We start from the raw sequence: 21,645 nt of genomic DNA on the forward strand, positions 1-21,645 counted from the left end.
TTAGTTTTGACTCAGCCCTTTCTCCAGTATTGAGATCAAGTATTCAAGATATAGCTTCAATCGGCAAATCTGGGTCCTGGAATTTATCGTCTTGTAAAAACTGTAAATGTTTTAAAGTTAACTTTTAACTTTGCATGGCATGCTTGTAAAATTGAAATCAAACAAAACCAGCTTGTCTTTTTACAGATGTTAGTGGAATAAAATTTTTATAATGTTTGTGTAACATTTTGATTTTTTTTATGTAGAAAAAACAACTGACTATAACATTTTAAGCTAAATTATTAAAACCACACAAACCACACAACTGAATTTAGATGTAAAACTATGAGATTTAAGAACAGTCCTTACCTTCCCTTACCTCATCCACACAATGAGCAAACTGTAATGATTGTTAAACTTTGAACCCTGATAATGTAAAGACTCTGAACTGATGATCAGTATGCTGTTCTACTCTGTTCCTTCTATTGCATTTTTGTATCTTATATTTTACTTGGAATGACTGGTTGTAAAACTTACGTCAATTCGGCTCTTGGCTGCACCGGAAGTTGATTTTTAATTAAATCAATAAATGTTTTTTTTAAAAAGTTGCTTGGGGTTAGCATAAAAAAGTAGTTTGTTACTGAAATAATTTTTCAACATTTTCAACGTGCTATAGAATATATTTCAAGCACTGATTGTTAATATTGTCGGCCTGTTCAGTTGATTACCAATGTAAGCATAGAAGTGCAGTGCAACAGATCATTATTCTTTCACATTTTGATCCAAGCACAACACTTGGATATTAGATAAATGAAGCTGATTCAGGTGTAAAGTTTGCTGAATTGTTGGTTTATTCATTGCACAAGATATGCAGTATAGGCTGTGAAGAAGAGTCATACAGACTCAAAACGTTTTTCTCTCTCCACACTTGCTGCCAGACCTGATGAGTTTTCCAGCATTTTCTCTTTTTAAACCAGAATAGGCAGAATCACAGAATCACACAGTGCAGAAGAGGCCCTTTGGCCCATCAACAGGTGAGAAAAACCTGACCTACCTACTTAACCCCATTTACCAGCACTTGGCCCATAGCCTTGAAAGTTATGATGTGCCAAGTGCTCATCCAGGTACATTTTAAAGGATGTGAGGCAACCCGCCTCCACCACCCTCCCAGGCAGCGCATTCCAGACCGTCACCACCCTCTGGGTAAAAAAGTTTTTCTTTACATACCCCCTAAACCTCCTGCCCCACACCTTGAACTTGTGTCCCCTCATGACTGACCCTTCAACTAAGGGGAACAGCTGCTCCCTATCCACTCTGTCCATGCCCCTCATAATCTTGTACACCTCGATCAGGTCGTCTCTCAGTCTTCTCTGCTCCAACGAAAACAACCCAAGTCTATCCAACCTCTCTTCATAACTTAAATGTTTCATCCCAGGCAACATCCTGGTGAATCTCCTCTGCACCCCCTCCAATGCAATCACATCCTTCCTATAATGTGGCGACCAGAACTGCACACAGTACTCCAGCTGTGGCCTCACCAAGGTTCTATACAACTCCAACATGACCTCCCTACTTTTGTAATCTATGCCTCGATTAATAAAGGCAAGTGTCCCCAATGCCTTTTTCACTAACATGCCCCTCCGCCTTCAGAGATCTATGGACACACACGCCAAGGTCCCTTTGTTCCTCACAACCTCCTAGTGTCATGCTGTTCATTGAATACTTCCTTGCCAAATTACTTCTTCCAAAGTGTATCACCTCACACTTTTCAGGGTTAAATTCCATCTGTCACTTATCTGCCCATTTGACCATCCCGTCTATATCTTCCTATAGCCCAAGACCATCAACCTCATTGTTAACCACCCGGCCAATCTTTGTGTCATCCCCAAACTTACTAATCCTATCCCCCACATAGTCATCTATGTCGTTTATATAAATGACGAATAATAGGGGACCCAGCACAGATCCGTGTGGTACGCCACTGGACACGGGCTTCCAGTCACTAAAGCAGCCTTCTGTCATCGCCCTCTGTCTCCTACAACTAAGCCAATTTTGAATCCACGTTATCAAATTACCCTGTATCCCATGTGCATTTGCCTTCTTTATAAGTCTCCCATGTGAGACCTTGTCAAAGGCTTTGCTGAAATCCATATAAACTACATCAACTGCACGACCCTCATTTACACACCTGGTCACCTCCTCAAAAAATTCAATCAAATTTGTTAGGCATGACCTCCCTCTGACAAAGCCATGCTGACTTTCCCTGATCAAACCTTGCCTCGCCGAGTGGAGATAGATTCTCTCCTTCAGAATTTTCTCCAATAGTTTCCCTACCACTGACGTGAGACTGACTGGTCTGTAGTTCCCTGGTTTATCTCCACAACCCTTCTTAAATAGCGGAACCACATTAGCTGTTCTCCAGTCCTCTGGCACCTCCCGCGTGGCCAGAGAGGAATTAAAAATTTGGGTCAGAGCCCCTGCGATCTCCTCCCTTGCCTCCCTCAGCAGTCTGGGACTCATCATCCGGACCTGGAGATTTGTCCACTTTTAAGCCTGCCAACACTCCTATACCTTGTCACTCCCTATATCAATTTGCTCAAGAACCTCACAGTCCCTCTCCCTGAGTTCTATGCCTTCATCCTCATTTTCTTGGGTGAAGACAGATGTGAAGTATTCATTCAACACTCTACCGATGTCCTCTGGCTCCACCCATAGATTGCCCCCTTGGTCCCTAATGGGCCCTACTCTTTCCCTAGTTATCCTCTTCCCATTGATATGCTTATAGAATATCTTGGGATTTTCCCTACTTTTACCAGCCAGAGCTTTCTCATATCCCCTCTTTGCTCTCCTAATTGCTTTCTTAAGCTCCACCCTGCACTTTCTGTACTCCACTAATGCCTCCGCTGATTTGCTTCCCTTGTACCTGCTGAAAGCCTCTCTTTTCCTTTTCATCATATCCTGAATATCTCTGGTGATGACCATGGTTCTCTGGGCTTGTTCCTATCTCCCTGGAGGGAACATGTTGAGCCTGTACCCTCCCCATTTCCTTTTTGAACCCACTGCTCTTCTGTAGATTTCCCCACAAGTAGCTGTTCCCAGTCTACCTTGGCCAGATCCTGCCTTATTTTACTAAAACCCACTCTCCCCGAATCCAAAACTTTTTTTGCAACTTGTCTACTTCTTTGTCCATAACAAGCTTAAATTGTACTATGTTGTGGTCGCTATCACTAAAATGCTCCTCCACCACCACCTCAGCCACCTGTCCGGCTTCACTCCCCAGAATTAGTTCCAGCACTGCACCGTCCCTTGTTGGACCCTCTACATATTGACCTAAAAAGTTCTCCTGTACACATTTCAAGAAATCCACTCCATCCAAGCCCTTAATACTATGTCTATCCCAATTAATGTTGGGAAAGTTGAAATCACCTAATATAATTACCCTATTGTTATTGTTTTTACACACCTCCGTGAATTGTGCACATATTTGCTCCTCAATTTCCCGCTGACTATCTGGGGGTCTATAATAAACACCTAACAATGTGGCTGCCCCTTTTTTATTCCTAATCTCTACCTACAAAGCTTAATTCGATGCCCCCTCCAAGATATCATCTCTCCTTACTGCAGTAACTGACTCCTTAACTAAAAATGCAATGCATCCTCCTCTTTTACCCCCTCCCCTGTCTGGCCTGAAGATTCTATATCCCAGAATGCTGGGCTGCCAATCCTGCCCCTCCCTCAACCACATCTCTGTGATGGCTACTATATCACAATTCCACATGTCAATCCTCACCCTTAACTCATCAGTTTTACCTGTAATACTCCTGGCATTAAAGTAGAGGCCATCCAGCCTTGTCTTACTCCCCTGAAACTTAATGCGGCTGTACTCCCTCTGACTTGATTGTTTTACTGTATTATGATGTATTTACTGTATTATGATCCCTATTCTGCTAACATTCTGTGCCCCTCCCCCTGCCGAATTAGTTTAAGCTCCTCCCAACAGCACTAGCAAACCCGCCTGCAAGGATGTTAGTCCCACTCTGGTTCAGATGAAGATCGTCCCGCTTGTACTAGTTCCACCTTTCCCAGAAACGGTCCCAGTGATCCAAGAATCTAAAACCCTCCCTCCTGCACCAACTCTTAAGCCATATTAGCGTATTCATCTGCGCTATTCTCCTATTTCTGAGCTCGCTGGCAGGTGGCACTGGGAGTAATCCAGAGCTTACAACCCAAGAGGTCCTGCTTTTCAGTCTACTGCCTAACTCCCTGAATTCTTGATGCAAGACCTCATCCCTTTTTCTACCTATATTATTGGTACCAACATGTACCATGACCTCTGCCTTATCACCCTCCTCCTTCAAGATGCCCTGCAGCTGTTCAGTGACATCCCGGACCCTGGCACTAGGGAGGCAACACACCATCCTGGAGTCACGTTGACAGCCACAGTAGCGCCTATCTATTCCCCTGACTATAGAATCCCCTATTACTATTGCTCTTCCTCTCTTCCTCCCCTCTTGTTCAGACAGTTTGCTTGTGGTGCCAGAAGCTTGGCTCTGTCTGCACTACCTGGAGGAACCGGCGCCCTCAACAGCCTCCAAAACGGAATACCGATTTGCGAGCAGGACCCCAGGGGACTCCTGAACTACCTGCCTGTTTCTCTTGGACTGCCTGGTGGTCGCCCATTCCCTTCCTCCCTCAAGTCCCTTCAGCTGCAGTGTGACCACCTCTCTAAACGTGCTATCCACAATGATCTCAGACTCGCGGGTGCTCCACAGTATCCCCAGCTGCTGTTCCAGCTCTGAAATCCGAGCTTCCAGGAGCTGCAGCTGGACACACTTCCTGCATACATGCTGGTCCCGGGCACTGGAAATGTTCCCTGTTTCCCACATGGAGCACGAGGAGCATGCCATGGCTTTAAGCTCTCCTGCCATGACTTATCCCTTTAAATTAAACCTTTTAAATCAATTACTCTGGGGCCCTTTTTCCTGATCTCGTTACTACAGAATATACAAACTATAAACCAAAAAACCACAGTTCAGCATATTCCTAATTCTCTTTTACATATACTAGCTTCAGAAATTTAGTATAATAAACTGTTTAAATTTAGATTCAGTTGCAGAGTAAGTGACTTGTTGAGGGATTAATATTACTGATATACTATTTTTGTAGTAGCAGTATGCAGAAGACCTGATCCAAGCAAACCAGTTCATTTATTAGATCACAGCCTTATAATCAACCCTTCCCTTGTTACATAAATGCATTTGAAAATAGATGCAGATATAGAAAATATGCAGCAGAGTAATTTTAATGGGCTGTGTTGCAGATTATTGCATTTCTGTTACAAGTAGTTATTTTTATTCCATTTTAACCTTTAAAATGCTAATCATAGCATTTATTGTGTTAATTGTAAAGTAGAGCACCAGAAGTGACTGAACCATCCCTGGGTGGTTCAATTCTGTAAACTTCACAGAATTACAGAATTGTTACAGCACAAAAGACGGCCATTCAGCCCATTATGTCTGCACCAGCTCTCCAAAGGAGCAATTTTCCTCTTGCAACTCCCCACCTTCACCCCATAGTCCTGAAGGAAACTTCAAATCAGTGTTATGTAACCTCACAACCTTTGCCATACATAATATTAAATTCATTGCACTCAGTTGATAACTAAATATAATTTATTTAGTAAGGTATTACATTTACGTAATTAAGAGAAAACAAGACAACTGATTATAGATAACTTTTGCCTAAAATGTATTTATCTGTTTTGCGAGTGGTGTGATAAATATGAACAAGCATATATTTAAGCACTTTAAAGATGCTGAGAACACACGGAGAGAATGACGGAACTCTGTGACGCCTGTCCACGACATTCTGGCAGCAATGACAAGCACTGATGAGGCCCTGGCATCACTAATATGTCCAGGGGGTGTGAGGCCAGACCAGTACTTTGGTCTGAAGGTTTCACAAAGTACAGGGAAGAGGCCCTGGACTGAGACACCTGCCTTTATCTTGTGCAGAAAGGTTTCACATCTGAGTGACAAGTACTGCTCATCAGAACAAGGAGGAATAGGCAGGGAGACATTCTTGAAAGTTTATTTACAATAGTGAACAGTATGTACAAATGATTAACACCCATGCCCAGGCTGTGCAACTAATTCTTAACTTTGCTAACCCTGCCGCTACGTCTTGTTGCTCCCCGGACATCCACAATGGAGCTGCTGACTGCTACACCCTGTCTCTGATTACCTTGATGGGCGTCCTAAGGAGGGCTGGGAGACCTAGACAACCCCAGCCTGCTTTCATGGTCCTGCCACGTGGCAGTAGCATCCTCCTTGGCCTGTGGAGCTGGAGCTGCTGAGGTCACAGGAAGAGGGTTTCAGATGGGCTGGACACTCCTAGAGTTGCCTGGATGGATGACCCCGGGGGATACACCTACTGATCCTCCTTCCTATGGGTGCCCAAGGGCCCCAGCTGACTCCTTGAGGAGACGGGGCAGCTGGAGTGAGATCGGACTTACACAATTTTGGTGGCCAATTATAACTCTGCAACAGAGTTCAGCCTTTCAGCAGTGCAGGAGCGAAGGCCTGGACCAAGGTCACTATGGCGGCTGTCATCCTAGCAATGTTGACCTGGGTGCGTTAGCATGCCGGCGCTATTACCTCAGACTGAAGGCAGACGGACTGCTCCTTCGTGCCTTGAAATCTGAGGAATGCAGCAGACATCCCTTCCTGATGTTCCCGAGCTTGCCTTTGCAGCTCCAGCAACTGTGACATGACTGGGTCCAGCGGCTCGTCATCTGACTCAGACCCAGCAAATTTCTGACCTCCAGTAGTCTTCCGAGCGTCGGACACCTGGGAAGCCCCTGCCACTGCCTATCACAGATCAAAAAGTATGATGTGCTCACCAGATTGTGATCCCGAGGCTACTCTAAAGCTAGGTCCCACCGAGGTGTGTGTCTCTGCATTGGTGGAGGGTGTGAGTGAGCGCTGTGATGGGTCTTCAGGGAGGGTTTCAGCAAGTTCCTCTTCCGAGCTTCCCTCGGGGCTTGATTGGAGGCCCCTGGGTCGTGGACTCTTGGCAGTTCCCCAGATGGGCCTGCGAAAGCAAAGGGAGATGATTAGTGCATGGCAGTGGCCTGTGAAACAGGACACATAACTCACAGCATAGTTGTCTGATGGATGTTGCATTGCAGTATCCTCACTTGGCAGAGCACCGCCGACCTCACCGTCAGCACAGGAATGGTCCAGATCCTCGCCGGCCAGCTGGATGGCTCTGTTATCAAAGCCCTTGAGGACCTTGATTTCAGGCATTCCTCCACCAGTCTGCAACCTTTCCCTCTTTTTGTGTGCCTGCTTGTCCTTCATGAATAGAGATGGAGGGAGTGTAAGCAGATGCCTGCTAGGCCAGATGATAAGTATGCCTAGCATGGGTGGTGAGTGGTCCCATGGATGGGGTGAGGACAATTAAGGTGTGGGCTTATGTTCTTATGTGTGAGAGAGTGAATGGTGATGTCCCTTGAACTGGCAGTGAGTGGATCTGTGATTGGTTTGTAAGTGTGTGAGTTGAGAGTGATGAGAAGAGTGGCTTACCCAGGCAGAACAGAGGAGATCATTCATCCTCTTGCGACATTGGCTGGCTGTCCTCTTTTGTATGGCATTAGCGCTGAACAACACTATCATTGTCTCCCAAGCCAGATTAGTGATGTTGCTGCCCATCCTGTGGCCAGAGCGGGAGGATAGAGGGCATCATGGCAGGCCTCCACTGCGTCCGCCCTCCCATTCATTCCAACCTCTCTGCAATTTTACAGTGGGATGAGTGATACCTAGGCTGGCCCACCTACGCTTACTGCAAGAGGCCCTTATGTGGCTAATTAATGACCACTTAGGGGCCCTTTCCCCCTGCACAATTTTCAGGCTGGCAGAAGGACTTCAGAAGCGGGGGATGGCACGGAAAGGGTCCCTGCTTGGCCTTCGGGCGGGGGAAGGGGTGGGGGTGCGGGTTGCCTCCATCGACAGCCTCCTTTCAACATCGGTCACTCCACCCCCAACCCTCCCCAACGAGGTCTGACCCCTGTGGGTGCTCCCTCTCCCCCTCCGGCCTCTCCACCAACACTCCCACCCCACCTCTGCTCACTCTATTGCCCCCAACCCTGGACATCACCTCCCTGGTCCTGGACTCCAGGGATTTAGACCCTGGGGACTTCTTGGAGTCCCAGTCCTGTCCACTGCAGCTACTGGCGTTGCTGGGACTAGAGGGCTGCCAGCCAATCAGATTGGCTGCAGCTCTCTGAGATAGGACTTCCTCCCGTGTGGGGCGAAAGTCCCATCTCGTGTCATTTAATGCCCGGCTACGGGGCAGCCACTATCGGTGAAGTTGCGGTTTGCCACTCTGCTGCCCTCAAAATCCTGGCCCAGATCAAGGGCAGAACTGTATGCTACCTGTGGGAAAACTGTTGCAATGTTCTGTGAAAGCTCGTTAACAAGACCTTAACAAATATCACCAATTCTTTGTTTAGAATCAGTTACCAGTTTCACTTATTTTTGAGAGAGTAAAAAGAAAAGAATAATACAAAAAATGTTAAAACTGGCAGCTGCAGTTTATCTGACTGTTTCCGCTGGTTTTATTGCCCAATCTTTGCTGTCATGGTCATTTAACAGTTGTGGGAAACATCCCATCTGTTACAAAATAGCACCCCCCAAAAACATCTGAATGTTAAATTTTCCACTCAAGTATAATTATTTTAGAAATTGACCTAGAATTATGTTTAAGAGGAAAATCTCCTTGCCTCTAATCTCTGCTGGTTAGTATGAATAAAAGGTTACACAATACATGGAGTAGCACTAAAACATACCTAAGCAACAACAGCCTCTGTCTGACGCACTAAACTTTCTGGTCAAATCATGCATATACAATATGTTACAGGTCCGTTTCAAGATATGATTATAACATATAAAGATTAAATTACCTACTATGTATAATTTTTGTGCCCCCTGCCATTTTAATTTGGGATGGGTAAGTGACATGCTGCCTAAGTACATGTTCTGCTTAAATGAACAGCCACATTAAGCATTTATGTTGAACAATGGATTGCTCTCCACGGCTTCATGATTAATAATTTTACTTCGATTGTTGCAAGTGATACTAGTCTAATTGATGACCATCATCCATTAAATTAGGGACTTATTGTAAATTTAAATGAAGTTTTATTTAAAAAGGGTGACATAAACAGACTGCAAAATCACAAATAAGAAACTGAAAACCATGCTTAGCTGTAGCACCATAAAAAATTTAAATGCTTGGCAGTACCCTGCACTTTTTGGCAGGGTGTCCCTGTTAAATTTAACATTATCTGGATTTGAGGATGGTCACTGTGGCAGTTGGATTGTACTTCCTTCACACACTAATCTCAAGGAGGATTCATTGTCAATTAATACTTTGAATGAAATTGTTTGCAAGCTATGCTTATGGTTGAGTTGCTTTAATCAGAATTATTTTTTGTCAGTTTTGAGGTGCAAAACAGAACAATATGGTTTTTCTTCACAATCTTGTTCTCGCCAGCCCCCGCCAGTGAATTTTTTCCTTAATAAGGTCGCCTGTTCTTGCCTATTGCCTGGATCAGATGGGCCTGACCAACATTCTCATGCCATTTCCCCAACTACCACCACTAACCTGACCTCCAGAAAACTGATGGAAAATGTCGCATGGAGGAAACTTTTATTTTGATATCCCGAGAGAAGCTTCTAAAAACTTTAACCAAGCAACAGTTTTTTGATTGGTCGTTGCTCTGAAAATCTGAAGACATATCCAGATAGTTTTTAATGAGTACTTGAGAAAGTAACTTTCTGGAGTGAGGAAATGGATTTTGCAATTGCAGTAATTCTATGCCTGTGTATTGTGGAGGTGGAGTATGAGCATATGGAAAAGGCTAGATTGCAGGTTCTTAGAGTGAGGTATCAAATTATCTTTACAGTGCAGAAGGAGGCCATTCGGCCCATCGAGTCTGCACTGGCTCTCTGAAAGAGCATTCCACCTAGTCCCACGCCCCTGCCTTATCTCCATAACCTTGCACATTCTATCCTTTGAATACCTCGATCGAACCTGCCTCCACCACCCTTTCAGGAAGTTTGTTCCAGACTCCAATTACCCTCTGGGTGAAAAAATGTTTCCTCACACCACAGTTACTCCTTTTGCCAATTATCTTAACCCTGTGCCCTCTAATTCTTGATGTTCTCTTGAGTAGGGACAGTTTATTACTATTTGCCCTGTGCATACCTTTCAGGATCTTTAATACCTCAATCAAGACTTCTCTCGCCTTCTTTTCTCCAAAGAAGAGAGTCCCAACCTCTCCAATCTATGCTCATAGCTACAGTTCTTCATCCCTGGAATCATTCTTGTGAATCTCCTCTGTACTCTCGCCAATGTCTTCACATCCTTCCTCAAGTATGGCGCCCAGAACTGGACGCAGTACTCCAGATGAGGCCAGATATGTCAGGAAGACCATACGATGTCGGAGCAGAAGTAGGCCATTCAGCCCTTCTCTGCCCTTCAATGAGATCGTGGCTGATCTGATAATCCTCAACTCCACTTTCCTGCCTTTTCCCCATAACCCTTGATTCCCTTACTTATTAAAAATTTGTCTATCTTCGCCTTGAATATATTTAACAACTCAGCCTCAACAGCCCTCTATGGTAAAGAATTCCACAGATTAACAACCTTCTGAGAGAAGAAATTCCTCCTCATTTCTGTCTTAAATGGGTGACCCCTTACTCTGAGATTATACCCTCTGGTCCTAGAGTCTCCCACAAGTGGAAACAACCTCTCAGCACCTATTCTGTCAAAGCCCCCTAAGAATCTTATATGTTTCAATAAGGTCATCTCTCATTCTTCTAAACTCCAATGAGTACAGGCCCAACCTACTCAACCTCTCCTCATAAGAAAATCCCTCCATACCCAGGATCAACCTAGTCAACCTTCTCTGGACCCCAAAGCCACATCTTTCTTAGATAACTACAGTTCTTCACCCCAGGAATCAATCTTGTGAATCTCCTCTGTACGCTCGCCAATGCCTTCACATCCTTCCTCAAGTATGGCACCCAGAACTGGACGCCGTATTCCAGATGAGGCCTCATAGAGTACTTCACAGAGTTTACAAACCTGTAAAGTCTTACTTAGATTGCTCTTTCCATCAGTTCCTGCGAAGACTTTACTTGCCCCTGGAGGCAATTGAGGAATTCAGTAAGGTCCATAAGACTACAGAAATGTATGGCAACCATATTTATTTCTGGTCTTCTATTGGGTGTCTTGATAAACCTGATGAAATTCTGCAGTGCATCCAGCAGGTCTCTAGAATCAATATTCCTTTCTGCATTCCACGTCATATTGCCATGGAGAAATAATTAGTACTTTCTGAATCTGTAGCAGATGTTGAAGATGAAGAGGGAGTAGGGCTTCTTTACACACACATCTGGAGAAGAGTACATAGGAAGGAGCTAAGTTGAGCAGGAGAGCTAACAGCCTGCAACCAGAGAGGAGGCAGCAAGTTAAAGCTGAATACTTTGAGTAAACAAGCATTGTGAAAGCAAATAACATTCCTGCCCTGAGCTTGTACTTCCCCTATGCCAACTAGCTCACAAAGACCTGCAATCTTGAAGACTTCTGTACCTCACCTAGACAATATAGTTATCACAATCTCATGCCGTCAGTCAAATCCATGAAGTTGTAAACTTCACAAAAATGAACTGAAATCTATGTGGTCAAACAACGTTTAATATCAGGGACAAAATTCATCAATATCTTCAAGTAATTTCACACACTAAAATTGCAATTATTTGTTATCACCGTGTCTACTCTTCACTGTTCTTGCTTCTAATCTTGCAAGGTGCTCACTAAGTGATACGTCAATGAGAGCTGGATGGCTGGGAGGATTAAGCTGGACACTTTAAAGACTGAAGTGACATTTCCCCGAATGCTCCTGAAAGATCCATTTTCAGTTGCATTGTCAAGCCCAGGGCCTGAAGCTTTCTTAGATGCCAGCATTGGATAGGACCTTAAAGAAGTAGATACAATTCATTGTCTTGAGAATCGGCAACATGTTATCATGCCTTGGAGCCCATTAGTGTATGCTCAGAGTTTCTACTGATCAGTGCTATTACATACCAAATAGTCCCAGTCAAGTTTTGGAAGGCCTGTGCATGTTTCCATCCAGACTGACCCTTAAAGCATCTTTTGAATTACTGGCCACTCTAGGAGCAACGAATATCTCAATGATCTCTTTCTGGAACTTTGGTTCTTCAGGGTTTCTGCTTAAAATGTGCTGTACATGTCCCAGTTCTCCATCTCAACCATATGCATGGAAACTAGCATACTTCCTACATGTGAAATCTCACTCACACACTCACTTTTCCAGAACTGTTTTATCCAATTCAGGGTCGTGGGGAGTCAGACCCTAACCCAACAGGCAATGGGCACTAGACGGGGTACACCTAAGACAGGACGCCAGTCCATCACAGGGCACACACTCACACATCTAACATGTGAAATCTGTGCTCCTGAATCATTCTCCCTTTGAAGACTAAGCCCCTGATACCTGGGTCCCTCAACTGAATATAGCTGTTTTTCCATTCCCTATGGAATATTCATCTCTTTTCCACTTCTAGGTCCTCCTCTTCTCTAGTGTTCAGACTGCCCAGAGAAAATTATTTTTGACTCACTAACCGCTTTCTCTCAGATGGGCATATCTAAACTGATTCTGGGGCAGATTAGATGCTAGGATAGAATTGGTTGAGGGAGAAAAGATTGTAAAAATTTGATGAGTCCAGCTGTTTTGCTGAGCACCTGCCCTCCTTTTTTGAGAAACCCCCTAGAATTTTAATTTCACAAAACCTCGATTAGGTATGTAAACAGTTCCGTGACTCTTTAAAAAAATGGCTGATGGTAGTGCCATTCTTATTGGAATCTGCATAAAATATTTTTTTTATTTGTTCGTGGGATGTGGGAGTTGATGGCAAGGCCAATATTTGTTGCCCATTCCTAATTGCCCTTGAGAAGGTGGTGGTGAGCCGCCTTCTTGAACTGCTGCAGTCCATGTGGTTTTGGTACACCCACAATGCTGTTAGGGAGTTCCAGGATTTTGACCCAGCGACAGTGAAGGAACGGCGATATATTTCCAAGACAATGTGTGTGATTTGGAAGGAAACTTGCAGGTGGTGTTCCCATCTACCTACTGCCCTTTCTTAACCTGCTATGACAATCGTGATATTAGCACCTCATCTTCTACTTTTCTATCTTTTCTAGGCACTCTTGTTAGTCTGAAAATCTTCCTCCTTGTGTGCACCCAAAGCATTCTAGAATTGTGCTCCTCCTCCAGTCACAGTTTTTTTGTTTGTTATGCAACCTTTTCCTTCGTAAAGAGAGAACACAGTGTTTGAGAACCTGACTGCCACTCACAACTCTTTTATCCCATAACTACAATGCTTTCAGATTCTAGCTATCTTTAAACTTTTCTCCATCCAGAGTCACTATAACCCTTATTACCCCCTTCTGGCAGACAATGTGAGTTTAGACAGTAGTATGGATTTTAAAGAGTGTATTATTGATTACAGCAGTTCCTTTGAATTATGCAGGTTTCCTTTGACCTAGTTAATGACACTAAGATGGAATAAGTCTTGTGTAGAATCATTACAGGCCATGCATGGGTAACACTTACTTTGGCCAATCTATTGAGGTAGTTGAACATTTTGCTATACTGTTTAGCAGTTCTTTGGGTGGTGGAGACTGCACTGATTGCCTCAGCAACAGCCGTCAATAATGACTGCACCAGCCTCTTCTGCGGCTATTGCCGTCAGTTACGAGGAAACTGTTCCTTCTGGCTCTTGCTTCCCCTAGTAATGGATGAATCAGAAAACCTGGGAGTCCTTTCTGAGCCTGATACTTCCTGCCTGATACAGCTCCTTTCTCAGTCATGGTTGTTCCTTTCAGCTACTCCACTTATTGAATGAATGTTTGGTCCTTTATTCAGTTGCAGAATTTTACACGCTGCAGCATAACTCAATTTTCCTCTTTCCCAGAAAGGGTAAACCAAAGACTGTTGCCACGAAATTCAGCTCCACAGCACCCAACCTTATGGCCTCCAAAGTGGCATCCATGGCATTCTCACTCACTTCTAGCCATGCTGGATTGCATTTAGGTGAGGGCATTAGCACATGCAGGCAGCGACCGCTAGAATATGCAGAGATTGTGACATCAATCAGCATGTAACACTGATTTGATGAAATCACTACCATTTTGGAGCCAAGTGCTCCAGCTAGCATCCTCCCTTTACCTTACATAGCTGGACATGCATTTAGCAGCTGGAGGGACCTTCCCCCCAGTGCTATTTAAATGAATCATCAAATACTTTCAGGTTAGTTATTGATTCATTTCTACTGGCTCTTTTCTGTAATTGTAAAAGTGTTGGTGGTTTCCAGTGTTGTTTAAAGTTACTGAAGTGGGTGGTGTGGCACATGCTGAAAGACTATGGCCTGAGCCACTTTCTCCCAGACATGAGAGTAGTAGTTTCACCTGCTTTGGCCAACAGCATATTTGGAAGAATAAGCAGAGGTGACATGTCGGGGCAAGCTGCTCAAAGATAGAAGGGGGGGAAAGGAGAACAGCTCATAGTACGAGACCATATCTACCTAGTGTGTTCAAGGAGCAAACATCCTACCTGAACCTCAACAAGGAACAGTGTGTCAAACATCTCTGCTTCACCAATGAGGTGCTCATTGAAATCTGCCAACTGCTGCAGTCTCAGTGCCTGGCAGGGACCGGATTACTAGTGGGTTTGAATGTGAGCTTTGAAAGGCCATGAGCTGTAATGGGCAAAATTTTTAGCTCGGCGGGAGGGCGTGCACCCAACCCGATCGAGCGGGAAATGACACATGTCGACGCATCGACACGAGCCTACACGATAGCTCAGTCGGCGGGTGTGCGCCAGAGCCGGCAGCACACCCACTGACAATTAAAAGGCCTAGTAAGGCCATTAAGTAATCAATTGCCCTGAATTTTTCACTCCCCGTTCAACCTAACGGTTGACGAGCAGGCAAAAGGCCAAGCACCCTTTGCATTTTTTTGGAAACCTCATCCATGGGCGGGATGAGGTTCCCAAAAGCAATTAAAAATAAAATGAAAATTTTAATTTTTAAATAAAAGCATGTCCCTGCTCATGTGACAAATTCACATGAGGGGACACGTTTTATTAATTTTTTCTGTTGTTTAATAATGTTTTCAGTATGTTCAGTATGTTCTTCATCTCCCTGAGGCAGCTTCGTGCCTCGTCGCCTTCCCCCTGCCCACACAGGCAACGCTCAGCGCTGCCACTCGAAGCCCACCAGTGTGAAATCACGCTGTGCTGTTGACTGCAGGCCAGAATCTTCTGCTCGGCGTGGGGGGGATGGGCCCTGCACACCGACACGTAAGATGACGCGCAGTGTCCTGAAATTACCGCGTGTCATTCTGATCCTCCGTTCGGCGGGGGCGCACTGGAGTCGGCTGCGCGCCTGCCGAACTATCAAAGGCCTGTTAAGGCCGTTAATAAATTAAGGTAGTTGTCAGGGCTGCCCATCCAATCTCAAGGTTGGCGGGCAGGCGAAGAACCCAGGCGGCCTTCACTCTTTTCATGGAACCTCATCCACGGGCAGGATGAGGTTTCATGAAGGATTTATAAATTAAATATACATATTTATTATAATTCATAAACATGTCCCAGCTAATGTGGCACTGTCACATAAGGGGACATGTCTGAATAATTTTTTAATTCTTTTATTCAATTTTCCATGATGAAATTAATCTCCCTGAGGCACGGAGCTGCCTCAGGGAGATTTCTGCGCTCTTTCGCGTGCATGCAGCGCAGACCCCGACTCAACCCCCGCCCGCACAGGGAGCGGATCAGCACTTCCGGGTGCACGTCACCCTTAATTGGCCCGCCCACACAAAATGGCGGCACGCAGCTGATCGCAGGCGGCGATCAGATCTGCTCCCGACCAGCCCACCCGATGGGGAGAAAAATCTCCCCTATGTAGCTGGCTCCTTCCAAGCTGGAGAAAGCATCTCCCAGTCTGCCATCCACTGTTGCATAAGAGAGGTCACTGAGGCTCTGCATTCGAGCAGAGCTGAGTACGTTTTTTTCCCTCTTGCCAGAGCGCAGCAGGGGAAGTAAGCATATAGTTTCTCGAGGATTAGCGGTTCCTCCATGGTGCAGGATGCCATTGACAGCAAGCATACCACTTTGCCAGTGCTGCATGTCAACTCTGAAATGTACTGCAACCGAAAGGGATTCCACTCCTTCAACTTTCATCTAGTGTCTGACCATATGCAGGGGCATCATGCAGTCAATGGCAACAGTCATGAAGCCATCTGCACCTGAGCCACCGTAACAAACCAGTGGATGGCTATTGGGTGACAAGGATGAAGCACTGATGACATGGCTTCGTATTCCGGTGTGGAACTCACAAACATTATCCACCACTTTCCATGGGCCAAGTTTCCCTGGATTTCTAATGTGGACTGCTGGAGGCAGAGGCTCTCTGCCGACAGCCAGCACCAACCTGTAAAATTGCTGCAAACACGTCATTAGCAGCCTCTACATCATCACATTGGGTTAAATGGAGGCAAAAATAAAAATGCAATTTGTGAGCTTTCATTCAAAAAACTTGAAATTCTCAGCAAATCATTGTATAATTTGCAAAGAAGGTGACCTTACAAGAGTAATTTGCGTTGTGCCCTTTCCAACATAGTAGAAATTTTGAACTTAATGGAACCTTTTGCAATGGATTCCAGCCAACCCCCATTCCCCCCCTCCCCCCCAACCCACTTTCCTCCAATCAGGAGACTTTATTTTGTGTCACAAGTAGCGGCAAGGAAAATATGCAGATATGGTAGTTGATTTTACAAATCCGGACCTGTTACGCCTGCTGAGAAAGTGAAACAAGGCTGGTAGAGTTCTCTGGTTCTTTCCATGTGTACCTTGACTCTTGACTCCTGAAAGATCAAATGTACCAAAAGCTAAACTTCTGAAATGATTTAATATTTTAAAGTATACTTCAATGCTGTCAGCGGGTCCTGCGTTGAATACTTTGTTTTTTTCTCATCAGGTTTAAAAGTAAAATATGTATAGCACCATATAACTGATTTTTTTTAGCTAGTAAGGAAAACAAAGTTCTGTAACTTTTTTAGGCTTCTGGAAACATAGGTGATTTCTAAAGAAAATTAGTTAAAATAGTAGGTAATTTATGGTATAAAAACTCTATTTTGACTGCAAATGAGCAGATTGTCATTTTTCAAGGGCATTGCACACATCAGTGTGACGTAATTTCGGGCAGAAATCAATGCTTTTGTTTGAAACCACTGCACTAAGGGAATTTTGTTACAGCTATTGCATGACCGAAAAGTGATACGATAAAAGGAGCATAAAATGTATTTTGGCCAACAAAGTGGTGCCTTAGCAAGGTCCTAAGCTGTATGAACACATCAGTAAAGGATAATGTGAGAAATAAATTGTTTTTCTCTTTTGAAACAAATAAACCAAGTTACATTAAGATCTTTCGATTATCCCCAAAACTATCATTTCACTGTTTTAAATTGTTGTGCAATGATGATCAACATGTGTTTTTTGAAGTGTTGGGAACTAGTGGAAAATTAGATTGCTGTAAGTTGAATATTTTACTTAATAATTGTGATGAAAGAAATTTTCATGTCCTGGCAGGTCTATGGAAATGCAGGACCTAGCAAGTCCGCACAATCGAGTGAGCAGCGGTGATACTTCTGCTGGCTCAAAACTGGACAAGGCCAATCTGAGTAACTCTTCAATTATATCAAATGGAACAGCAGGTAAGTTGTAGAAAATGTTTCTCTTCCGTATTTCCTGCTTTTATTTACATTCTCCGTGGCTGCTTTTGAAAATTCTTCACTGTTTTTCTTTACTTCATAATGATAATGATAAAATAGGGAAAGAATTTTGGGCCTTTCCTCAATACAGTGATCTGCGTTCTTCATACATAGCTTAGTCTATAATGCAGAAAGTGTCAACTTCTTTGTTTTAGACGTTTTAAACGTGTGGGTGGGCACAGATCTCACAGCACTAATGGTTAAACTGGTGCTTGCTCATAAATGAATGCATTCATATAAGTAATCATAATTATAAGAAAGTATCAATAGCGTGTGAGTATTTTATTTCCCTTCTGACTTAGGACCATTTATTCTTTTGAAATGTGTTGCCACAATATATATTTCTGTTGGTAGTAGCACAACATACAGGTACTTCCATTTGAAATACTGTAGCTGTAAAGTTAAGCATGTTATGTGGCAACTTGAAAATGTCCCCCTGCTATACTTCACACAACTTAAAGGTAGGTAATAATAGTGATGGTGTTCTCTGTAGAGTGTACATCACATGCCTTTCTACATTTTGATTTGGCATTTTTTCCTTCTAATCAGTGTCTGTTAAAATTTGTGTTTGTTTACACCAAAGCGAAAAATAATGGTACTGAAAACTTTGGTGGAAATTGAATTACATCATTGTTGTAAATTAAGAATAATTAAAGTAGTCGAGTTTCTAAGTTTGGTCAAGTGGATGCAGTGCAGGCCCCTAACTCCCTTACATAGCAGAGCATTGTTATATTTCCAGTTACACATTCATTTGGTCCAGGGCCCTTTGCTGAATAAGGTCTAGACAAAGACCAATCAAACCCATTTCACTTTAGAGTTGGAACTTTACTCCACTTTATTTTGCTCTAGTGAATTCCAGAGACCGTATTTTGCCCATAGAAGGCAGGTTCAATTCTGGGTTCAATTCTGGATCAGAAATAGCTACGATGACGAGCCAAGTATATAGGCATTAAAATAATTCATTTCAAAAAATTTAGGGAACGACATAAGCAAATCGATTGCAGAGGCTGTTCAACAACACCTCAGTAAAAGACATGTGAAACACCTTTAAATGCGTTATGTTGAGCTTGCAGGACAAATACACAACTGAAACAGAAAGCCCAGACTAAATGAACTTTCACCATAAATAGAAGCATAAACAAATCAAATGTGAAGTAAAAAGAACAGAGCCCTATAAACACTAAAGGGGGATGGGGTTCACTTAAATAATATATTAGGACATGCAGGAACATGATAAAGAGATGAAGAAAGACCTAGAAAAGAAAGTAGCTGCAGACACAAAGTACAGCAGTTAAAAAAAAATTTTGGTATTCCAATAGAAGAGGTAACTCAGAGGTGCAAACCATAAAAGTTACATTCAGCTTTAAAACAGAGGATTAGCACAACAGTAGCAATAACTTGTATTTATATTGCACCTTCAGTGTAGAAATACATCCAAAGGCATTTCACAAAGGTATAGTCCGACAACAAAGTATACTGAGCTAAAGGAGATAATAGGAAGGGTGACCAAAGGTTTTGAGGATAATTTTAAAGAAGGAGAAAAAGGTAGAAACCCAGAGCAGTTTGGGTGGGAATTCCAGAGCATGGGAGTCTAGATTACTCAGGTTATGTCTGCCAGTGGTGGAATAAAGGGAAGGGAGATGGACAAAACACCAGAGCCAGAGGAATAAGGTTGTGGGGCTACAGAGATAGGGTCCAGTTGGCAGTCCACTGATTAGGCTGGCAGCCTTTACAACCCACCCACTATCCATAATTGGACAGCAAGTCAGGAGGCAGCCAATTAGGAGGCTGCATCTTGGAAAATAGCTGAGTGTGTGCTGTTGCCAGCAAGTACAGGCTCAGAGCGCCCATTTCATCCCAACGTCGGGGTCCTGAACCCTGTGGTAAAATCTTGTCCAATGTGTATGAAAGCAGATGGAATCGATGGTGCAACTTGGTGACAGAGGGGCAAAGAAGATGGCTTCTGTCTTCCAAGTGTTGAACTGGAGAAAATTGTGGCACATTAGTGCTGAATAAGAGAACAACAGGAGCAAAATTGGACAGGCTCCAAGCACAGGGGCAGAGCTTGCAATGTGCAATTACCTGCTCATTATGATGATTGTAGCATGCAGTCAGCATTAACCATGATGTTGAGTGACTGCACACTTCGGTACATGGCCCAAAACGTGAAATACTAGCGCCAGTTAAAACTAGCCTGTACTAATTAAAGGAGATGTGCATTGTGGCTGGAGCAGATGGTGGAAATTCTTGTATAAGTCACTACAATGTGAAAAAAGACAATGGCACAAATGTATAAGAGTGTGCCTCAAGGTTTTGGACACTCTACTGAAGGCCTTAGTGGACAATGTGCAAAGGAGGAGAGTGGTTGTCAATTCTCGGAGCCAAATGGCCCTCCTGGCAAATGCTTTGATGGCAGTGGAAACAGATAGCCCTGGCAGTCAATGCCAGGAGATCAGCCCAGATGATGTGCTGCAGAAACATTCACTGACTTTATGAATGATCAAGGTAAGTGAATTCATCTTCAAATGCCATATCCGACCAACTGCACAATGAACCTCAGACACGGCTCAATGCACCACACCCCATTACTTACCTACAAACCATCTCCAGGTGGAAACATTCTCTCTGTATCCACTCTATGAAAACCTTTAATAATTTTAAACACCTGTATTAGGTCATCACTCAGCCTTTTTCTTCAGGAGAAAAGAGACCCAGCCTGTTCACCCTTTTCTGATATGCACTTGTGGTAACACTTTTAAATCTTCTCTGCACTCTCTGCAGTGCCTTTTTATAATATGGTGACCAGAACTGCATACACAAATTTAAGTTTGTTCTAATTAAGGTTCGATACATATTTGGCATAATTACCTTACTTTTCAATTCTGTCCCTCTAGAAATAAAGCCTAATGCTTGGTTTTTTTTATGGCCTTACTGTGGCACAACTTTTAGTGATTGGTGCATTTGTACTCCAAGATCCCTTTGTTCCTTTATCCCACCTAGACTTGCAAGAAGTGATCTCCCTATCCTTCCTACCAAAATATACTACCTCCCATTTATCTGTGTTGATCTTCACTTTCCAATTATTTGCCTTCTGGAAGTTTACCAATGCGCACCAGTAATTCGTTGCAATCCTCCTCAGTATTGACTATACCCCCCAAACTATCCCGTGGACCTGATGGGTTTAATATCCTAGGATATTAAAGGAAGTAGCTACAGAGATAGTGGATGCACTGGTAGTAATCGTCCAAGAATCCTTAGATTCTGGAAAAGTCCCAGAGGATTGGAAAACTGCCAATGTTGCACCCTTATTCAAAAAGGGAGGGAGACAAAAACAGGTAACTATAGGCCGGTTAGCTTAACATCCGTCATTGGGAAAATGTTAGAGTCTATTATAAAGGATGTAATAGCAGAGCATTTAGAATTATATAATCTAATCAAACAGAGTCAGCATGGCTTCATGAAGGGGAAACCATGCCAGACAAATTTATTATAATTCTTTGAGGAGGTAACTAGCGGGATAGCTAAAGGGGAACCAGTAGATGTAATATATTTGGATTTCCAAAAGGCGTTCAATTTCCAAAAGGCGTTTGATAAGGTACCGCACGTAAGGTTACTTAGTAAGATAAGAGCCCATGGTGTTGGGGGTAGTATATTAGCATGGATACAGGGTTGGCTAACTAATAGAAGATAGAGTTGGGATAAGGAGGGCATTTTCAGGATGGCAACCTGTAACTGGTGGTGTGCCAC

At 43.6% G+C, this 21,645-nt stretch overlaps 1 protein-coding gene across 7 annotated transcripts in view; it reads left to right on the forward strand.

Moving 5' to 3' along the window:
• Positions 1 to 21,645, forward strand: part of eya4 (EYA transcriptional coactivator and phosphatase 4) — a 460,934-nt gene that overhangs the window by 250,696 nt on the left and 188,593 nt on the right. For all 7 annotated transcript variants that reach the window (XM_078542404.1, XM_078542397.1, XM_078542398.1 and 4 more), the window contains one exon: positions 17,717 to 17,841. In XM_078542404.1, coding sequence (XP_078398530.1) covers positions 17,717 to 17,841 — 125 coding nt within the window. The remainder of the gene's footprint in view (positions 1 to 17,716; positions 17,842 to 21,645) is intronic.

Source organism: Cetorhinus maximus, chromosome 5, assembly GCF_964194155.1.
Source record: "Cetorhinus maximus chromosome 5, sCetMax3.hap1.1, whole genome shotgun sequence".
Classification (NCBI taxonomy): domain Eukaryota; kingdom Metazoa; phylum Chordata; class Chondrichthyes; order Lamniformes; family Cetorhinidae; genus Cetorhinus; species Cetorhinus maximus.